At 46.3% G+C, this 22,867-nt stretch overlaps 1 protein-coding gene across 2 annotated transcripts in view; it reads right to left on the bottom strand.

The window, feature by feature from the left end:
* The window catches only part of LOC122544340 (chloride channel protein ClC-Kb-like), a 75,051-nt gene that overhangs the window by 22,470 nt on the left and 29,714 nt on the right, over positions 1-22,867 (bottom strand). For both annotated transcript variants that reach the window (XM_043683535.2, XM_043683534.2), the window contains 10 exons: positions 20,646-20,771; positions 19,384-19,468; positions 18,366-18,467; positions 16,549-16,633; positions 13,709-13,888; positions 10,132-10,201; positions 9,315-9,425; positions 3,745-3,958; positions 2,395-2,528; positions 711-847 (listed from right to left, as the gene is read on the bottom strand). In XM_043683535.2, coding sequence (XP_043539470.2) covers positions 711-847; positions 2,395-2,528; positions 3,745-3,958; positions 9,315-9,425; positions 10,132-10,201; positions 13,709-13,888; positions 16,549-16,633; positions 18,366-18,467; positions 19,384-19,468; positions 20,646-20,771 — 1,244 coding nt within the window. The remainder of the gene's footprint in view (positions 1-710; positions 848-2,394; positions 2,529-3,744; positions 3,959-9,314; positions 9,426-10,131; positions 10,202-13,708; positions 13,889-16,548; positions 16,634-18,365; positions 18,468-19,383; positions 19,469-20,645; positions 20,772-22,867) is intronic.

Raw genomic sequence — 22,867 nt, forward strand, 5'->3', positions numbered from 1 at the left:
ACACACCAACTCCATCACTAATACCTCTACTACCACAAACTCCACAACTCCATCACCACCAACTCCATCAATACCATGCCAATCACCTCCACCGCCACCAACTCCACCACCAGGAAATCCATCTCCAACTCCATCACCAATTCCACCACCACCAACTCCACCATCACCAACTCCACCACCACCAACTCTTATCACTACCAACCCCACCTGCACCAACTCCACACCACCAACTCTATCACCACCAACTCCACCATCAGCTCCACCACCACCAACTCTGACGCAACCAACTCCGACACCACCAACTCTGCCATTAACTTCACCACCAACTCCACCACCACTACTCCACCACCAACTCCATCACCACCAACACCATCGCCACCAACTGCACCATCACCAACTCCACCACCACAAATGCCATCACTGCCAATTCCACCACCACCATCACCACCAATTCCATTACCACCAACTCTAACACCACCAATTCCACCAACACCACCAACTCCATCACTACCAACTCCATCACCACCAACTCACCACCACCATCACCACCACCACCAACTCCATCCCCACCAACTCCATCCCCACCAACTCCACCACCACCAATTCCACCAGCACCAACTCCACCACCACCAATTCCACCAGCACCAGCTCCACCACCACCAATTCAACCACCACCAACTCCACCACCCCAACCCACCTCAATTACTCACCTCCTGGCCTGAGAAAAATCGTGCTGGCTGCCTGGATTGTTCTAGAATATACCTCAGCCTTCTCACTGGGCTCAGTTGCTCTGTCAGGAGCTTGGCAAGATTTTTACGCTTAATGGAACCCAGCAAAACCTTTGACTCTGGAAAAGAAAATTAAAGGAAACTTTGTTTTACCTCCTTTACAATCTTGTGCTCATCCCAGATTTGTCCTCTTGCTGACTATTTCTCCTTTAAGGATTTGGCTGAGGTCTCACACTCACACCACTTAGCATCTCCCCGAATGGATTAGTATCTGCTGGGGTAGGGTTCTACCAGAATGGCAGCCCTTCTCAATCTTGCCCTTGCTAGTAAAAGATGAAGTCAGCCCCTCAATGCTGGGGATTGCCTTAGGCCTCAGGGCTGGCATCTGCCACGTAATGTAGAATGTCCTTGGGAGTAGCTAACATCACAGGGAATTATATACATCAGGCACATGGCACAGAAATGGGTCAATCAGCCCAACCAGTCCACGCCATTATATCTGCTCCGCTTGAGCTACTCCCTGTCTTTCCTTATCTCAATCCCACCCTCTATTGTCTCCTCCCTCACAATTCTAGCTGGTATTCATTTCTTGTCGGAATGAGTGTCACATTCACACCGCCCTCTGGATGCGGAAGTTTCTCCTGAACTCCTGAATGGATATCTCGGACATTATCTCACACTGAAGTACCCCTTGTTCTGATCTTTCCTGCATGATTCTCTCTGTCTCCACTTTCAAAGACCTCTTCTGGAGGACCTCTATGAACAGTATAGATGTTCAGCTGGTCCATTCTTTCCCGATATGAAAAGGCACGCACTTCTGGTATTATTCTGTGTAAGTTTCCACTACTCCCCTCCACTGCCTTTCTATCCTTCAGAAAAATAGGGTCACCAAAATTGTCTGCGGGTCCTCACTCTGTGCACCAAGGACTGGCATCTAGCCTTCTGCAGAAACATTCAACCAAAAGCTGAAATAAAGGTAATGGATGTCCGCCCGGATTATGCAGCATCGTCGCTACTGATTGAAATTCCTTCCACATGGGCAGGTAAAGGACTGTAGGTAGCTAGGAGGAGGCCACCTTTCCTCTCAGCCTGTTCTGTCATTCAATCAGATTGTTACTCAACTCCATTTTCCCTCCTTGGCTCCACAGTAGGGAGAGATGGTCCCTTAGTGAGAATGTTATTGGATTAGCCAAAAGCCTGGGCTAATGCTTTGGGAACAGCGGATCAACCCCAGCTGGTGGAATCAAATGTCAATAAATCTGGAAGTCTCAATAATGGCAACTGTGACAACAATAATTACTTGTTGTAAGAACCTGCCCAGTTCATTCATGTTCTTCGGGAACGACCTTACCTGGCCTGGCCTTCACATGATACCAGACCCTCTGAAGTGACTGAGCCACTTGGATCAAGGGGCAATTAAGGATGGCCATCAATCCTGGCCTTGCTAGTAATACTCACACTCCATGAAAGAGTAAGGAATCATAACTAAAATTGATCAAAACCAAATTTGAAATTTTTAAACCATATTGAATCTGCCTTGTTCCGATGGTGAGATCTCCACAATTGACGCCCTCGATTGCTACAGAATTGTTTGATATTCACATGGCTATGGATGTGTGTGTGTGTGTGTGTGTGTGTGTTGGGGGGTGTGTCCCAACAGAGGTACCTGTTGAGTCAACAAGAGGGAATTGTTTCAGCTCTGTGTTCTTCAGCAGGTTTCGGATGTCTTTGTATTTCAGGTCCTTGGCCAGGTATTTCAGGTCTGTCACCATAAAGTCCTCTGCGTAGATATCGTGAGCCCTGAAATAAGAGCCCACATGTTCAAGGTGCTCAAACCTGTAAAAGCCTAGTCATCAACAAACTGTTTCCTGGCTTCTCATTTCTTTACGTTGCCCCCATCACTCCTGCAGAGTCTCATGGGACTTCAGTACTGCAGCTAACTGTAAACCTGGACTGGTCAGCAGGGTCCGGCTATTTGCCTGCAAGGTGCGTCACAGCCAAGTCGTGAGCAGGCACCATGTGTGTGTGGATGTGCACTCACAGAGACACAAACAATTGTGAATGAAGCTGATTACTGGGCAATCATACAATCATGGAATCGCGAGATCATACGATCATAGGATCCCTACAGTGCAGAAAGAGGTCATTCAGTCCACCCACCCTCCAAAGAGCATCCCATCCTGACCCAGCCTCCTACCCTATTCCAATCATCAACAAACAGGCCTCTATGATGGAGGGAAGGTGATTGATGAACACGGTTAAACTTCAGACACTGCTCCCAGGAACTTTTGAAGTGATGTCCTGAGATGATTGGCCTCCAACAGTAACCCCCCCCACCATCCCTTTTGCCAGTTCTGACCCTAGCCAGTGCCACATTTGCCCCATCTTAACCAATCCTGGGGGCTGAATATTCACCAATGCCCCCCACCAATTCCCCCCACCAATTCCCCTTCCCTGCCCCCCCACCCCACCCTCCGTATAACTTGCAGTGCCTTTCCCAAATCTCAAAGTGCTTTCCAACCGAGGAAGGACATTGGTGGTGCAGTCACTGCTGTAAAGTAGGAAATGACAACAGCCAATGTGGGCACAGGAGGATCCCAAAACCAGCATTATGATGGCAACCAGACAATCTGAGATTTGAGGCTTTTTGTCAGAGAAACCAGGGAGAATAGCGTCTTCCAACACCCAGTGGAGCAGACGGTCAGCTGTGCCGTAATTGAATGGTGAATCAGGCCCAATGGGCTGAATGGCCTATTTCTCTTGCTCTGTTCCTTTTCCAGTAGTGCCATTTGTGTTCCATCTGAGATGGCAATCAGAGGCATGATTTAATATTTAACACGCAAGACGACACCTTTGACAGCGAAGTGTTGGAGCGTTACGCACTGGGTTATGTGTTCAAACCTCCATTAAAAGCTCCATCATCAATTTGGAGCCCACACACAACTGAGCTAGACTGAGCGTGACTCACCAGCCCCAGACAGATGCACGACACAGGCATGTAGATTCTTTCCCTTACCCGCTCTTCCCCACCGTCAGCTTGGGCAGGTAGGGAAGCTTCTTCACGATGACTATCCCATCGAAGAAAGATGGCTGGGATCGCTGGCTGATCACGTTGGCGACCAGCACAGCGATGAGAACCGGCAGGATATGGGACATCTGCCCTGTCAGCTCGAAAACCAGCACAGCGGTGGAGATGGTGTGGGTGACTGCCCCGGAATAGGCTGCAGCCCCTACAGAGAGGGAGAGAGAGCGCCACACACACAGTAAGAGACAGGAAATCATCCAAATGTCCTTCATTGGACGTAGGGAACCCGTATCCCATTTGAGTACCTCTGAAAATACACTCACGTGGTTGAAACAAACACAAAAATAGTTGGGAAAGCTCAGCAGGTCTGGCAGCATCTGTGGACAAAAGGCAGAGTTAACAGCGGTCTCCTCTACATTGGGGAGACTGGGCGCCTCCTAGCAGAGCCCTTTAGGGAACATCTCCGGGACACCCGCACCAATCAACCACACTGCCCCATGGCCCAACATTTCAACTTCCCCTCCCACTCTGCCGAGGACATGGAGGTCCTGGGCCTCCTTCACCACCGCTCCCTCACCACCAGACGCCTGGAGGAAGTACGCCTCATCTTCCACCTCGGAACACTTCAACCCCAGGGCATCAATGTGGACTTCAACAGTTTCCTCATTTCCCCTTCCCCCACCTCACCCTAGTTCTATACTTCCAGCTCAGCATGTCCCCATGACTTGTCCGGACTTGTCCTACCTGCCTATCTCCTTTTCCACCTATCCACTCCACCCTCTCCTCCCTGACCTATCACCTTCATCCCCTCCCCCACTCACCCATTGTACTCTATGCTACTTTCTCCCCACCCCCACCCTCCTCTAGCTTATCTCTCCATGCTCCAGGCTCTCTGCCTTTATTCCTGATGAAGGGCTTTTGCCCGAAACGTCGATTTCAAAGCTCCTTGGATGCTGCCTGAACTGCTGTGCTCTTCCAACACCACTAATCCAGAATTTTGGATCTAGTGACCCTTCTTCACAACCATCCTGAAGAAAAGTCAATGGACCTGAAAGGTCAACTCTGCTTTCTGTCCACAAACTCTGCCAGACCTGCTGAGTTTTCCCAGTAATTTGTGTTTGCGTTTCTGTTTTCTAGCATCCACAGTCCTTTGCATTTTTTTTTACATGTATTGTTGATGTTTTCCATCTTTAGGTTGTCAGGACAGGTGCCAAACTTCAAAGGGAACGATAACTTTTCATGTATGAAAAAAGGTTGCTGATTAGTTGGCAAGTCAACACCAATTTGGCTGAGGCATTCAAGGAACTACTGTTTAATTCAAAAATAGTGCAATACCTGGACATGTTCCTCCTGCCTGCAGAGGAGAGGTACCTTCATTTGAACATATGTAGCACATAGCAATCTCAAGTAAGCCACTTTTCTAGCCTGACTCATTTTCCCACTGTTGACAGAAGCTAATATACACCAAAGGTAGTTTTAATTACTATGCTGCTGAAAGTCGAAGAGGAGTCAGCAATGAGGCCACGTACCCGGAGGTTACAATGTTATAAATAAGGAGAAAAGGTTCTGCAGTGTCTATTGCTGTCAGGATTAAAGGCAGTTGAATCTTGGAAATCCTGGCTCTGAGGGAATACTCAGAATCTGGCAACGACATTGTTAATGTTTCCATTTGGGATTTTGCCTGAATGGGATAGTTACTCCCCTTTTCAGCTGTTGGTCTGTGTGTTTTTGGGGGAAAGTCCTTATTTTATGTTGAGGTGATGGTCCTTTAAGAACTGGATTTTTCTGAAAGGAGATCCCTTGAGAGGAAATGTAGTTTGCTTCTAGTAATTGAGCATCTGACCAAGTTGCCTGGGAGATAAACAATGGCAAAGCAGTAATGAGAGCAGGAAGTTGATTCTAAGGAAGGATGTTGTTCCCTTTCTAGTGTAGAATCCCCTACAGTGTGGAAGCAGGCCATTCAGCCCATCATGTCCACACCAACCCTCCAAAGAGCATCGCACCCAGACCCACTCCTACTCCATAACCCTGCATTTCACATGGTTAAGCCACCCAGCCTACACATCCCTAGATACTATGGGGCAATTCAGCACAGCCAATCCAGCACATCTTTGGACTGTGGGAGGAAACAAGAGCACCCGGAGGAAACCTGCATAGACACTGGGAGAATGTGCAAACTCCACACAGACAGTTGGTTAAGGCTGGAATTGAACCCAGGTCCCCAGCGCTGGGAGGCAGCAGTGCTAACCTCTGAGCCATCGTGCTGCCCGATTTAGTTTTGGTTTGGAACAACTCTTTTCAGCAGAATTAGTTTGAAATTCTGCGTGATGGTTGAAAGTGTTAAAGAACAAGGCTGCATACTTGAAACAGCGAGTTGGATTCTGGAATAGCCAAGCCCTGAAGAGAGAGAACGAGAGAGAGAAAGTTCTAGATGGAAGATTTGGCTGTTAAAGTTATTGGGCCCAGGAGAGTTCTGACCCAAGGTGGCTGCGTTTAAGATCCAGACTGTGGGACAGAAGGAGAAACAGCTTTGCCAAGGTTTTAGGCAATTAATTTCACTCATAATGCAGAAGTATCTATAACAGGTGCCTGGTCGATAATGCCATTTTAACCACCAAAGGCAAGTCGCCAATATTTTGGGGCTGTGGTGCGAGGAGTCAGGAAAGAAGTTCATGATCATGATTTTTATATATCTGTCTGAGAGGGACCCCTGCTTAACATCTGGCCAGAAAGACGGACCTCCAGGAGTGAAGCAGTCCCTCAGTACGGCACTGGAAGAGTCAGCCAGACTTGAATATTAATTACTTACATTACATTATTGCATTGCTTATTATAGTTATCATAATTATTGCATTGTTTAAACTTATTTATAATTATTACATTATATTGTTGCATTGCTTATTATAGTTATCATAATTATTGCATTATCTATAATTATTACATTATATTATTGCATTTTTTTTATAGTTATCATAATTATTGCATTGTTTATACATTGAATAAGTTCAAGACAAGGTTCGATAGATTCCTAGATACTAATGATATCAAGGCAAATGGGAATAATGCAGGAAAATGGCATTGAAGTAGATGATTAGACATGATCTGGAATTATAGAGAAGGCTTGAAGGGCTGAATGGCCTGGTTTCTATGAATTATGTTCTCTAGTCTCTGGACAGGGTCTGAACCCACAACACTGCTTCCCACAGCGACCGCACTCCACAAGTGAGTCATTCATTGTTGAATGCTTCTAGAGGTCCTGAGGAGGTTTGTATCCTACATTCAAGGCAGTGCCGTCAGGGATGGAAATATTAGGGTGTGAACTCAGCATTTTGTTGGCTCTGAAATATGTGGAGGATGGCAGTGTGAACTAGTCCACACAGCATGGGAACACTACAGCAATTAGTAACTTCCGCACCTGTTATCAAAGGGGGTTTGAGAAGACGGCTATTTGGGAATCTAAACAGTTGCAATAAAACATAGAGTCGTACAAAACAGAAACAAACTCTTTGGTTTAACTCGTCCATGCCAAGTTTCCCAACTAAATGAGTCCCATTCGCCTGTGTTTGGACCATATCCCTTTAAACCCTTCCTCTTCAAGTACCTGTCCAAATGTCATATGAACCATTCTCTGTGTGAAAAAGTTGCCCCTCAAGTCCCTTTTAAGCCTTTCCCCTCTCACCTCAAACCTATGCCCTCTAGTTTTGAACTCCCCCACCCTACAGATAAAAAACTTTGCTATTCACCTTATCTATGCCCCTCATGATTTTATATGCCTCTATAATGTGCAATGATATAAAACATACTGAGACATCACCACTAATGGCAACAGTGTTTATCGATAAGATGCACTGCAGCAACTCACTAAGGCTCTGTCAACAGAACCTTCCAAACCCATGACTTCTCACACCTAGAAGGACAAGGGTTGCAGATACATGGGGACCACCATCACCTGCAAATTCCCTCCAAACCACTCAGGTCCTGACTGGGCGATACATCACCATTCCTTCAAGGTCACTGGGCCAAAATCCTGGAACTCCCTTCCCGAACAGCTTTATGGCTGTCCCTACATCTTGCTGTGGTTAAAGAAGGCAACTCACCATCACCTTCTCCAGGACAATTAGGGATGGACAGTTAGTAGTGGTCCAACCATTGACGGCATGGGTTTCGACAGAGAGGAAAGCTCCCTGTACACTGCCTCCCATCAAACACTCCCCAGGAGAGTGACAGCACATGGTTAGATACAGATTAAAGCTCCCTCTACACTGTCCCCCATCAAACACTCCTAGGATAGGGACAGCACAGGATTAGATACAGAGTAAAGCTCCCCCTACACTGCCCCCCACCATCAAACACTCACAGGACAGTGACAGCATGGGGTTAGATACAGACTAAAGTTCCCTCTACACTGTCCCCCATCAAACACTCCCAGGATAGGACAGCATGGGGTTAGATACAGAGCAAAGCTCCCTCTACACAGCCCCCCATCAACCACTCCCCAGGAGAGTGATAGCAAGGGGTTAGATACAGATTAAAGCTTCCTCTACACTGTCCCCCATCAAACACTCCCAGGACAGGTACAGCACAGAGTTAGAAACAGAGTAAAGCTCCCTCTATATTGCCCCCATCAAACACTCCCAGGACAGGGACAGCATGAGGTTAGGTACAGAGTAAAGCTCCCTCTACAGTGTCCCCCCCATCAAACACTCCCAGGACAGTGACAGCACAGGGTTAGATATAGAATGAAGCCTCCCCTTACACTGCCCCCTGCCATCAAACACCCTCAGGACAGTGACAGCACAGGGTTAGATACAGAGTAAAGCTCCCACTATACTGCTCCGCATCAAACAATCCCAGGACAGGAACAGGGACAGCAACGGGTTAGATATGGAGTAACGCTTCCTCTACATTGCCCCCATCAAACACTTCCAGGACAGTGACAGCACGGGGTTAGATACAGAGTAAAGTTCCCTCTACACTGTCCCTCATCAAACACTCCCCAGGACAGATACAGCAGGGGTTTTGATACATGCGGTGAACGAATAAGAAGAGACCAATCCACTATTACACCATGTTGGGTCAGACGACCAGAGGCTCGGACCACTTGAAAGGAGGTCAGGCAGATTGAAAGACAGGGAGGCAATCGAAGGAAAGTCCAGCGCTTGGGGCCTAGGTAAAAATGCAGCAATTAAAGTAGGGACACTGAGAAAAGCCAGAGTTGGAAGATTTCATAAACGTGTGGTACTGGATGAGATTAAAAAGAGTGGGTGACGCCATGGAATAATCTTTCAAACAAGGATGACAATTTAAGTAGAGACATGTTGCTCAACAAAATGTCAATGGAGGTCAGTGTGAACATGGGAGTGTGGCACTTGGTGCAATTCATAATACAGAGAGTGGAGATTTGGATGGGCTCCTGTGTAGGGAGAGGATTGAAGGAAATCAGTGAGACTAATAACCTGTTCCAGAAAATGCTCATTTTTTGTGACATCATTCAAAGGTTACTGAGGTGGATTATAACTCCTAATTTTTGCCAAAGTACAAAATTATATACACCCAGTCACCTGCCAATGCATAACCTGAAGGAGTGATTTTGATGTGAATTCCTTCTGAAATGATTCCTTCCGGAAAGATCTTGGCCATTATCTCCCCATACAGCCGCCCAAGGCCTGCACCTGTGGAATAGTGAGAGTTTTAGGATTGCAACAGAAATCTGAGCCATTCAAACACCCCCAAGACAGGGACAGCACAGGGTTAGATACAGAGTAAAGCTTCCTCTACATTGTCCCCCATCAGACACTCCCAGGACAGTGACAGCACGGGGTTCGATACAGTGTAAAGCTACCTCTACACTGTCCCCACTAAACACTCCCAGGACAGGGACATTACGTGGTTAAGATACAGAGTAAAGCTCCCTCTACACTGTTCCCCCCATTAAACACTCCCAGGACAGGTACAGCACAGGGTCAGATACAGAGTAAAGCTCCCTCTCCCAGTGTGTGTTGCACGGGTTAGATACACAGAACAGCCCTGTCAATAATCTAGTAAAGTAGTGGAAAACTTATCATGTATAGTGTACCTTCACACCGCTAAACTCTAACATTTCATATAAATCCGATTCATAGTTTTAGCCTGTTGCAGCACTGGGATTACAGACTGGCTAGAGATTACTGTGCTCCACACTTGGTAAGTTACTGTGATCAGAGTTATTTGTTCGAAACTAACTAGACCGACACAGCGTGACAGTGTGCAGGAGGTGCAGATCTTCATAGAAACAGCTCACATGGGGGAATACTACTAAAACAATGACCCGCAGTTACACACAGCACGCAGTGGTAAAGAGTTTTGTTCTTAATAATGGATCATTTTTGGAGTGCTTACCATAGACAAAAACAGGTAGAAAGTAACCTGCAGGAACAACCATCGTCGTAGCCAACAGCAGCATGAAGAACTAAGGTAAAATGAAAGAAATATTAAAAACAAGAGGAGTTAGCCCTGGCTCCCTTAGCTCCAATTGATTGCCTTCAGAGATCACTTTCAGATCCTTGGTTACATATACTCTTGGCTGATGCACCTGATTGAGTGAGGTGCCTTTTGCTTTTGAGTGAGACCTTACTCCTGTCCTCTCAGGCAGATATAAAAACAGCCTGTGGAAGTGCTATTGTAGCAGGCCATTCAGCCCCTTGAGCATACTCTACTAAGATCGTGATTGATCTGGTTTCAGCCTCAATTCTCCGCACCTGTTCGACCTTTCACACCCTTATCTATCACAAATATTAACTAATCTAGCTGGGACAGCAGGGGCTCAGTGGTTAGCACTGTTGCCTCACAGCACCAGGGACCCAGGTTTAATTCCAGCCTCGGGGAACCATCTGAAGTTTGCACATTCTCCCTGTGTCTCCTCTGGATGCTCCGATTTCCTCCCACAGCTCAAAGATGTGCAGGTTAGCTGGATTGGCCATACCAGATGCCTCATACTGTGCAGGTTAGCCACGGGAAATGCAGGGTTGTAGGGGAGTGGGACGCTCTTTGGAGGGGTGGTGTGGACTTGATGGGCTGAATGGCCTGCTTCCACAGTATGAGATTCAAAGAGCCAGCTTCCACCCCCTTTTGGGGAGAAAATTCCTCAGATGAAAAACCCTCCAAGAGGAAATCATTCTCCTGTTGGTATTCTTCCCCTAGGTTCAGTTCTCTCACGAAAGGAAACATCCTCCTGCCCAGGTTCCCTCAGGATCTTGTATGTTGCAATAAGGTCAACTCTGGTTCTTCTAACCTCCAATGGGTAAAAATTCAGACTGTTCATCCTTTCTTCATAAAGCAATGAGTTCAGTCCCTCGCAGCAATCAGGCTCACAGTTATCCTTCAGTTAACAGCACCATTGGAAGTTATGGTGGATTTTACGCAAACTTGGAATCTAAAGTTTATTTGTTTCGCAGAATCAGGTCATCTCCTGAGACCTTTGCAAATGATGCATGGGTTCCAGATCCAAATATCATTGGGTGAAAGATACACTATGCAAAACACACAAGTGGGAAATCTGAAATCAGAAGGGTCATTCAGTGCTGAATTCAATTTTTGTTCCTTCAAGGCCATTAACCCACAGTGTAGGAGTCATGAGCAGTAGCAAACACTAACGATGGATGACTAAGGTTTGTTTAAATTTTATGATCTAACATTTATTAAATTCCCAGCCCTATAAATATTGGAAAAGCAGCTGAAGCTGTCAGTTCATATTACCTAGGAGAAAGTGAGGACTGCAGATGCTGGAGATCAGAGCTTAAAAAATGTGTTGCTGGAAAAGCGCAGCAGGTCAGGCAGCATCAAAGGAACAGGAGAAACGATGTTTCGGGCATAATCCCTTCTTCAGGAATGAGGAGGGTGTGCCAAGCAGGCTAAGATAAAAGGTAGGGAGGAGGGACTTGGGGGAGGGGCGCTGGGAATATGATAGGTGGAAGGAGGTTAAGGTGAGGGTGATAGGCCGGAGAGGGAGTGGGGGCGGAGAGGTCGTGAAGAAGATTACAGAGGAGATGACCTGGGGGGGTGCAGTGAGAGAGGGACTCACTGAGATCCTTGTAGAGGAAGGCATCCTTGCAAGAGGATTCACAGTAGGAGAAAGTGAGGACTGCAGATGCTGGAGATCAGAGCTATCCTGACCTGCTGCGCTTTTCCAGCAACACATTTTTAAGTTCATATTACCTGCTGGACTCCTCTGATTGGCGAGTCATCTGGTATTTAGAAAAATAAATTCTATCTGTTCTGATGAATCCTTTTTGATATTTGTCAAGGGCTGATAATTGATGTCATTGTGAATGCTTGCCTGGATTTCAAAAGCTACTTGTTCAGCTTTGTGAGGATGTGTGGGGTTGATATTATTTTGGTTGTTAGTTTAAAGTGACTATTAAAGGATTATCTGCCCCCGATGTGGATTTTAAACAGAATTTTATTTTTATAACTCATCGAATATTTCATGGGATTTTAAATCTTTAGATAGGTTTTGTGAATGGAAGATTCTTTTCAATATCATACGCGTGTGAGAAATAGCTGCCTTAAGTTGTCAGAAGTTTATTTTTTTTCATCTCCACGAAGCCTCTGAAGTTCATCCATTGCGAATACGGAATAAGTGGCTATGAAATTGGCATGGGAGTTTGAGTTGGTAAGAAGACTGGCATGGGGAATGGGGGGAGTGCCCAAGGACTGTTAGTGGTTCTCAGTCAGGCCATTGTTTATTACCAATAGTGATGGTACGCCACCATCTTGAACCACTGCAGTCTGTGTGGTGATGGATGCGCCCACAATGCTGTTAGGGATAAAGTTCCAGGGTTTCGCCCCCGCGACACTGATGGAACAGTAATATATTTCCAGGTCAGGGATGGTGTTTCTATGCGTCTGTTGCTCAGAGGGCACAGCTTTGGAAGGTGCTGCCAAAGTCTTGGTGAGTTGCTACGGTGCACTTTTTCGATGGTGCATACTGCTGCCACTGTGTGACACAGAGCCATCAGACCCTTCGGTCCAACTAGACTACCCCAACCAAGTTCCCAAACTAAAGTAGTCCCATTTGCCTGCTCCTGGCCCAGATCCCACCAAACCTTTCCAATTTGTGTACTTATCCAAATGTCTTTTAAACATTGTAACTGTGTCAGCGGTATAGGCAGTGAATGTCCAAAATGGTAGATGGGATGTCAATCTAGTGAACTGCTTTGACTTGGATGGTGTCAAACTTCTTGAGTGTTGTTGGAGCTGGACCCATCCAGACAAGTGGGGAATATTCCATCACACACTTGTGAATTGTGGACTGGCTTTGGGAGACAGGAGGTGATTTACTCACCACAGGATTCCCCATTGATCTGCTCTGGTAGCTGCGGTGTTTATCCAGTTCAGTTTCAGTTTCTGGTCAATTTAATGATATACTTGCATTGTCCTACATAGCAAAGGGTTGGTTCCTGGGATCAGGGAGAGTCGTCCTATAAGAGGAATTGACATTCTCCGGAGTTCAGAAGCGTGAGAGGTGTTTTAAGTGAAATGTACAAGATCCTGTCAAGGTTGACAGAGGCTGTCTGTGGAAACTAAAACACGGGGCTGCAATCTCAGGATAATGGGTTGATCATTTGGGACAGGGATGAGGAGAAATTTCTTTATTTAGAGGTTATAAATTGTTGGAATTGTCTACACCAGAGGACTGCAGATAGTCCATTGTGGTAACTATTTAAGCCTGAGATAGACAGACCTCTCAGGGCATCTTGGGATATGTGGGAAGTGGGAAGACATAGCTGAGGCAGAAGATCAGTCATGATGGCATTCACTGGGGGAGCAGGATCAATGGGCTGAATGATTTACATCTGATCCAATAACTTATGTTCCTGCACAGACCAGGACCATACCTCAGATCAAAGCAACTTCAAATCTCATTCTTTCTGAACTGCATTTTGTTTTGTCACTGAAACAGAAATCATTTATTTACCTTTAGGATGATAAAGAACGTCAACATCTCCAGAGATGAAAGTCTCATGTGGGTCCATTGAAGCCAGTTGGCATTATAGGTCGGGGCAGGAGGCTGCCTGGTGTTGTTCTCCAGCATCTGCTCATCGGAACCCCAGGTACGATTGTCAAAGAATGTTTCCAAATGTTCCTTCATCGAGAGCTGTGAGAAAAGGACTTGTGCTCAAAATAGAGAGATTACTTCAGCATTGACCAATGAATCTGCTTTCTATCCATACTGTGGTAAAGATCAGATGGTGGGCATCCTTCCAATCACCTTTAATTCTGACATGCCCCTTTATAATGAAAGGTGTCTCTGTAAACTTGTCAGATTGTCATCACATCTCACCAACCTATCCATTGGAGGTGCTGCTGCATCGCTACTGACTAGAGTGTGTAAACAGAGCATCGTAGGATGGCACAGTGGCTCAGGGGTTAGCATGGCTGCCTCACAGTGCTAGGGAACCAAGTTCGATTCCAGCCTCAGGTGACTAAGTACAGGAGTCGGGAGGTCATGTTGCAGCTGTACAGGACATTGGTTAGGCCACTGTTGGAATATTGTGTGCAATTCTGGTCTCCTTCCTATCGGAAAGGTGTTGTGAAACTTGAAAGGGTTCAGAAAAGATTTACAAGGATGTTGCCAAGGTTGGAGGATCTGAGCTATAGGGAGAGGCTGAACAGGCTGGGGCTGTTTTCCCTAGAGTGTCGGAGGCTGATGGGTGACCTTATAGAGGTTTACAAAATTATGAGGGGCATGGATAGGATAAATAGACAAAGCTTTTTCCCTGGGATCGGGGAGTCCAGAACTAGAGGGCATAGGTTTAGGGTGAGAGGGGAAAGATATAAAAGAGACCTAAGGGGCAACGTTTTTCACACAGAGGGTGGTATGTGTATGGAATGAGCTGCCAGAGGATGTGGTGGAGGCTGGTACAATTGCAACATTTAAGAGGCATTTGGATGTGAATAGGAAGGGTTTGGAGGGATATGGGCTGGGTGCTGGCAGGTAGGACTAGTTTGGGTTGGGATATCTGGTCGGCATGGACGGGTTGGACCGAAGGGTCTGTTTCCATGCTGTATATCTCTATGATTGTATGACTCTATGACTGTCTGTGTGGTGTTTGCACACTCTCTCCGTGTTTGTGTGGGTTTCTTCTGGGTGCTGTGTTTTCCTCCCACTGTCCAAAGATGTGCAGGTTAGGGTGGATTGGCCGTGCTAAATTGCCCCATAGTGTGCAGGAATGTGCAGGCTAGATGGGTTAGCCATGGGAAACGCAGGGTTACAGGAATAGGATGGGATGCTCTTTGGAGGGTCAGTGTGGACTCAATGGGCCGAATGACCAGCTTCCACACCGTGGTGATTCTGTGATAAGCTTTCCCATTGTAAAGAGCAATGTAGAAATTTGTAATGGGAGGACAGGAAGCCTGATAATAGAATAAGAAACAAGCTGCGTATGCCTGCCCTTGTCCAATTATGCACCACCCTCTCGGTTCTCTTCACTTGGAGTCTGGGATGCTTTCCCCAGACCATCTCCTCCTCCATGAACCACCACGAAAAGGCAATTTCAGCAAATTGACAAGAACAATGGCAAGGATATTTCAGTCTGTAATTCCTCCCACATAGTGTTACAGCAGAACTACAAGTCTGTCATTAAAGATTTGATTAAAATAATCACATTGCAAATCTCAAAAGTGTACATAATTTTTTAAAAAATTAACCAAGGAAGAAATTGTGCAATTCCCTTGTTGGTTGTATATTATTTGGATTTATTTTTTGGATAACACCAGTTTCTATGTTGCATTCATAATGGTCTTAAGGCCACCTGGCCCCTCGTTTAGCACTTGTGTGACCAGGAATTGTTAGTGGTTGGCTCGAATCCCGGAGGCTGTACCTGGTTTCTGACCCCAGAAGATCTGCCTCTCCCTACCTCAAAATCTAAAACGCCATCAACTAATAAAACCATCCAGAAAAGTACTGATCACAAAATCTCTTTTAGATGCTCCTGTGACTCCTGCCCCAAGCTTGCTCAAGGAGGTTACGGTTTAATTTCTGAATATGGCAGAGCAAGCAGAGACGGTTTGTGATCCTGTGCGTCTCTAGCATCAGTGAGGTGCAAGGATTGAGAGAAACTGGTCATGGGACAGATTCAGGTGTAAGCTTGCACTGAATCATTATGATGTCTGGTTTCGGATTTAACCAATGCTTCTGTCTGTCACTGGATTTTCGTTCTAAAATCTAGCAGCACTAAGATCTAACAGCATCGAATATAAAAGTTGGCCAATTAATTTATAGCTGTACAAAACTTTAGTTAGGCCACATTTGAGATATTGCAGTTCTGGTCGCCACCGTACCAGAAGGAGGTGAAGGCTTTGGAGAAGGCTCTGGCAGAGAAGGTTTACCAGGATGTTGCCTGGTCTGGAGGAGTTTAGTTACGTGGAGAGGTTGGATAAACTCAGATTGTTTTCACGGGAAAGGAGGAGGCTGATGGGAGACCTGATAGAGGTTTACAAAATTACCAGAGGTATGGATAGGATGGATAGTCAGAGGCTTTTTTTCCCCAGGGTGGAGAGCTCAACTGCAAGAGAACACAGGTTCAAGGTGAAAGTTTAGGCGGGAAATGGGAGGACAGTTTTCACACAGAGGGTGATGGGTGCCTGGAACACACTGCCAGTGGAGGCGGTGGAAGGAGGTATGTTGGCAACGTTTAAGGCATATCTTAATAGACACATGAACAGGAAGCAAACAGAGGAATAGAAACTGTGCAGGGCAATACATAGAAGGTTTAAATTGCACTGTATTGCATTGAAAGAAAGTTCATTGCTTACCCTCGAACCGATGTACTGGCCCACTCCATGGGGAAAAGTTACACTTGCCAATACAAGAGCCACAAATCCAGCGAATAGAATCTTACTGTGGAAACAAAAATACTGTTTTCTTTCTCAATATAAGACATAAAGTGAATGCAACAAAAATTCACCCAACTAATTCCTGGAAAACAGGATTGTCCTACAGGGAACAGCTGAGGAAGTTAAGCCTGTATCCTCTGTATTATGGAAGAATGAGAGGTGATCACAAAACCCTCAGACGTTTAACGTGACAAATGCAGGAAGGATGTTTCCCCCTGTTTGGTGGGGGATCCAAGCAGCCAGAGACACAGTCTCAGAATCAAGGGCAGGCAATTTCAGAGTGAGATGAAGAGGAGTTGTCTTCTTAGACTGGAAAGGCTGGAACCTTTTCCACTGGAGTGTCGGAGGCTGAGGGGTGACCTTCTAGAGGTTTCTAAAATCATGAGGGGTACGGATAAGCTGAATGACAAGCTACGTTTTTCCAGGGTGGAGGTGTTCAAAACTATGGGGCATATATTTAAGGTGAGAGGAGAAGGAGGGAAAAAGGACATGAGGAGTTAGCTTTTTAACACAGAGAGCGGTACCCTTGTGGAATGAACTGCCAGAGGAAGCGATAGACAGTTACAATCTTTACAAGACATTCGGATAAGTTCATGAGTAGGAAAGGTTTGCAGGAATATGGGCCACACATAGGCAGGTAGGACTGGTTTAGTTTGGGAACATGGTTAGCATGGTTGGACCGAAGGGTCTGTTTCCATGCTTTCATGACTCTAGGACTCAGATAGTGGAGAATCTTTGGAATTCTTTACTCCAGAGAGATGTGGAGTTCAGTTACTGAATATGTTCGAGACTGAAATCAATAGATATTTACATATTAAAAGACCAGGAGATATAGGCCATTCAGCCCATCATCTGTTCCAGCTTTCAATCATGGCTGACATGTTTCTCAACTCAATTCTCCTGCCTTCACCCCATAACCCTTGACTCCCCCTTACCAATCAAGAACCTATCAAACCTGAAAGCATCAAGGATATGGGATAAACCAGTGTTAAAGTAGGAGATCTGACATGATATCATTGAATGGCAGAGTGGGCTTGGATGGGCTGAGTAGCCTCCTCTTCTTCCCATTTCTCATGCATTCACTCAGCCCCCTGAACCCACTCCACCACTCAATAAGATTTGGGTCTGATCTTTCACCACATCTCCGCCTTCTCATCTGCTCTCTGCATCCCTTCATCACCTTGGCATCCAAAATCTATCGATTTTACCCTTGAATCAACTCATCGGCCCAGCTCTCTGAGATAGGGGATCCCAAAAATTTGCAATGCTCCAAGATAGTCATCCTTTGGGATGGACGTGAGTGCGGTTGAGAGAGTGCAGGGTAGACTTAGCAGGCAGGATTCAGAAATTTTAACTACAGGTTAGAAAAGGTAGAGTCATTTACCTTGGGATGAAGGAGCAATTCAGTTGAGGGGACAAGGTTATGATAGGCTTAGGTCAGATGGAAAGAAAAGTTGTTTCCATTGGTTGATAGTTCAAGGACTCAGGTGAGCATAGATTTAAGGTTTCACATTTCTGATGGACATGCTTCTATGTAGCAAACACAAATGAACTTGAGTTTGCTGGCCATGAAAGGTGTGGAAGTGGAGAAGTGAATGATTTCAAAGGAACCTGGGTGGATATATGAAGAAATAAACTTACAGGACCAGACGGATACAGCTAATGACTGGTCTGGTCATACAGAGAGCCAAATGTGAAATTGACAAAGAGCTTTGAAATTCCTTTGGGTTACCTACTTGTCAGCCATGAACCTGGAGATCTTTTTGTGGTTGGTCATAAATATGGTGAGGTTCCGGTGGCAAAACAGGTAGACACAGCACAGACATCCGCAGACGACCCTATGGGAAAGGTCCAGAGTAGGAGGTGATTCACAGCATGGACATTTCAGCTTTGTTTTATCTGCAGCAATTTTGTCACCAAAATTTCACTGCTGCACTCCATGGAAAAAAAAATAACAACTCCATACGTATTTATTGCCCATACCAGACAGCAGTCAAGAGTCAACGAAAATGCTGGGATCTGCGTTATGGTGGCTCAGTGGTTGACACTGCTGCCTTATGGCACCAGGGACCCAGGTTCGATTCCACCCTCAGGCGACTGTCTGTGTGGAGTTTGCACGTTCTCCCTGTCTCTGTATGGGTTTCCGCCCACAGCCCAAAGATGTGCAGGTTTGGGTGAATTAGCCATGGTAAATTGCCCCATAGTGTGCAAGTTAGGTGGATTAGCTGTGGAAAATGCAGGGTTATGGGGATGGGGGTGGGTCTGGGTGGGATGCAGTTTGGAGGTTTGGTATGGGCTCGATGGGCCGACTGACCTGCTTCCACACTGTGGGGATTCTCTGAGATCCCAGCAATGTGGTTGACTCAACTGCATTCTGGGATGGGCAATAAATACCAGTCTAGCCAGCAGCATCACCCTCATCCCAGGCAAGAACAGAAAAGAAAACTTTCCCAAGTCTACACATGAAGACAGAATATATGTTTCTTTGGCTCATATTTCCCGGAACAGATTGTTAGCCTGAGGCTCAAGCCTGAGACTAGAAGATTGTCCCACTCTTATCGCCTGCCAGAAGCATTTTGGAAAGATTAATGGGTTCATAATCGACTTGTTTGGCCGTCCTATGGTCACACCTTCCTTGGCCGTCCACCCCTGGAGTGCAACACGAACCTGGAGCCTCAAACAGACAGGGACGTTCCCCTAATGCCTCAAGACTACCCCCTTTCTCTGGGAAGAGTGAAACTTTTTCAAACTTACCCAAGAATGGCGAAGGAAAGGAATTCTGGCAGGTCAAAGGGGAATTCCACCTTCCAGTTGGTCGTGAAGAGCACAGCCACCGTTTCTGAGGGAACAGGAAGGTCCGGTTGACTGAACTCCACTCAAACTGTCTTCCCAGTCTATTGTCAGAAGGAAAACTCGGGACCAGAGCTGGGCACATTATACATAATTCAGCTTCGAGGGTGACACTATTAAGCATCCATTGCAACCTTCACTACCTGGAGGGACAGGAGCAGCAGGCACCTGGGAAACCCTAATCCCAGCCCAAAGTCCCCTCATAATCATACACACCATCCTGAGGTGGAAACAGACCACCATTCTTTCACCTTCACGGAGTAAAAATCCCACATCTGCCTGCCTCAGCAAAATGACTGACTCCAAAATGACCCAGTGAGTCACTCGGTTCAAAGGCAATGAGGGAGATGAACAACAGATTCTGGCCTTGCCAGAGATGTGCACACGTCCCATGAAAGAATGGACTAGAAGGAAACTGTATGTGTGTATTTACACCTCAAGGGCTGTTAAGATTCAAGAAAGCTGCTCACCACCACCTTCTCAGGGGATTTGTCCCCATGAATAAGAGCAATTGAAGTCAGATTTAAAGATTTACCCCATAGCTTGGGCGGCACAGTGGTTCAGTGGTTAACACTGCTGCCTCACAGTTAACAGGGATCCGAGTTCGATTCCACCCTCGGACAGCTGCCCGTATGGAGTTTGCACATTCTCCCCACGTCTGCGCAAGTTTCCTCCCACAGTCTAAAGATGTGTAGGTTAGGGTGGGTTGACCATGCTAAATTAACCATACTGCCCAGGGATGTGCAGGTTAGGGTGGATTGGCCGTATTGAATTGTCCCATAGTGCCCAGGGATGTGCAGGTTAGGGTGGATTGGCCGTATTGAATTGTCCCATAGCGTCCAGGGATGTGCAGCTTAGGGTGGATTGGCCGTATTGAATTGTCCCATAGCGTCCAGGGATGTGTAGGTTAGGGTGGATTGGCCGTATTGAATTGTCCCATAGCGTCCAGGGGTGTGCAGGTTAGGGTGGATTGGCCGTGCTAAATTGCCCCATAGTGCCCAGGGATGTGCAGGCTAGGGTGGGTTAGCCATTGGAAATGCAGCGTTACAGGGATTGGCGAGGATGCTGTTCAAAGTGTCAGCGTGGACTTTGCCACCTGGTAACAAGCAGCCGTGTTTCTTGCTTTGCACCCGAAGCCTAGACATTCAGTAACTCCAGAGCAGTACCGTGTTCGTTGTTTACCACAGCCAGCACCCGGAACATCAGAGCAGCACAGGTCGCAGCAAAGAACCCTCGCCAGTAATTCCGTACGGCAAAGTGAGTGGCTGTTGTCTCCACGCTGAACAGGACTCCTGGGGGAGGGAGAGAAGGGCAAAAAAGTTGTGTCTGTCACTGGAACAATTAGAACAATTCTACAGCTAATAATGGGACACAACACACCTCTTAACAGAGGCATCTCTCTCTTTCTCACTTACAGTGCCTGAGAATAGCGTGTTTTTTTCTTACCAGTGAGCATGGCCCAGTGGATAGCTCTTTGATGCCTGAATGCTGCTGCAAACAAGGGTCAGTGAAAACACTCGGTAGCTTAAAATGTTTCCGTTCTTCAGCAGCCTCCCCGTGAGTCCTCTACACCCTGCTCAGTGGCTAAAGCCCAAAAGCACACCCCACCCTTCATCTCGTCAATTTTCAGATGTTCTCCGCTGTGTGAATTCTGGGGAATTACAATGGATCATGCTGGGAGAAGGTTTGGAAAGTACTCCCCTGACCCCACACATGCTTATATAAACTCCTCTTCATCAGTACTCCTTGTGGTAACACTCTCTGGCAGGAGACGTATCTCCTGGTTCCCATTCTTATACTGAATGGCCTCTAGTTCTGCTCTTCCCCTCAAAGGAAATTCTCTCTCTACATCCACGCTGTGGAAACCTTTCATCATTTTCACGACCAACGTGAACCTTATCTTTTCGGGAGAAAAGAGACCCAGTCTGATCACCCTTTCCTGAAAGGATCTACGTTTGATTCCAGACTCTACTCTCTGAAATGGCAAATATAATGAGTAATGCTGATGGTGAGGAAGTAACATTTCTTGACCATTATCCTACATGCAGGAGCATGGCTTCACAAGAAGAGTCATATTGGACCGAAATCTGAATTCAGTTTCTCTTCCTCTCCGCAGCCTTCTGATGGTGCCAGACCTGCTGAGTTTCTCCAGAACATGTTTCTGATATTCTGGTTTTGGTCTTCACCAGGATTTTTGCCCATTAGGCCCCAACCCAATCACTGATGATACAGTCTGGCTATCAGAATATCACAAGTCATTCAGTTCAGTTATAGACAGTTCATAGAATCCCCTACAGTGTGGAAGCAAGCCATTCAGCCCATCAAGTCCACACCGAACCTCTGAAAAGAAACCCTCCCAGACCCAATGTCATATCCCTGTATTTCCCATGGTTAATCTAGCGAGCCTGCACTAAGGACAATTTAGCACAGTCAATCCACCTGACCTGCACATCTTTGGACTTTGGGAGCACCCAGACGAAACCCACGCAGACACAGGGAGAATGTACAAACTCCACAAAGACAGTCGCCCAAGGCAGCAACGCTAACCACTGAGCCACCATGCAACTAGGGATGGGCAACACGTACTGACCTTGCCATTGATGCCCATCCTATTTTGAACGTTGCCCTATGCCTTGATTTTCTTTTGCTAATACGGCATTGAGAACCGGCTGCAGTTCCTCTGCATCTGTTCAGCACAACTTCTTTGTTTCATCAATTCTATCTCCAAGATTGGCTTTGCTTCTCAACAGTCTAACTAACCTGGGTCACAGCTTGTAATGGCTTGTACTTTGTGCTTGTAAGTGCTATTACTCTTTATTTTCCACATAATATGTCAGCCCCTTATTTTGTATGTGTGGTTGACTTTTCGAAATATGAATCAGGAGCAGGATTAGGCCACTTGGTCTCTGCCATTCAATAAGATCGCAGTTGATCTGATTCCCACCGACTTCCAATAATCTTTCACCCCCTTATTTACCAAGAATCTATCCAGCTTATCCTTAAAAATATTCAAAGACCCTGCTGCCAATGCCTCTTGAGGAAGTCAAGTCGCCATAGAGTCTTATCGGACCACAGGACCGATAAGTCGTTCAGTTGTACCTGTCAGGCAGGGAGGAAAGGGTCGTGTGAGGGAGTCGTGGTTTAATAAGGAATTGGAATCCCTTGTTAAAGGGAAGAGGGTGGCCTATGTAAAGATGAGGTGTGAAGGTTCAATTGGGGCGATTGAGAGTTATAAGGTAGCCAGGAAGGATCTGAAGAGAGAGCTAAGAGCAGCAAGGAGGGGACATGAAAAGTCCTTAGTTGGTAGGATTAGGGAAAACCCAAAGGCTTTCTATAGGTATGTCAGGAATAAAAGAATGACTAGGGTAGGAATAGGTCCAGTCAAGGA

The sequence above is a fragment of the Chiloscyllium plagiosum genome, unplaced genomic scaffold (assembly GCF_037043375.1).
Source record: "Chiloscyllium plagiosum isolate Xiang-an unplaced genomic scaffold, Cpla_swu_hap1 HiC_scaffold_44, whole genome shotgun sequence".
NCBI lineage: Eukaryota > Metazoa > Chordata > Chondrichthyes > Orectolobiformes > Hemiscylliidae > Chiloscyllium > Chiloscyllium plagiosum.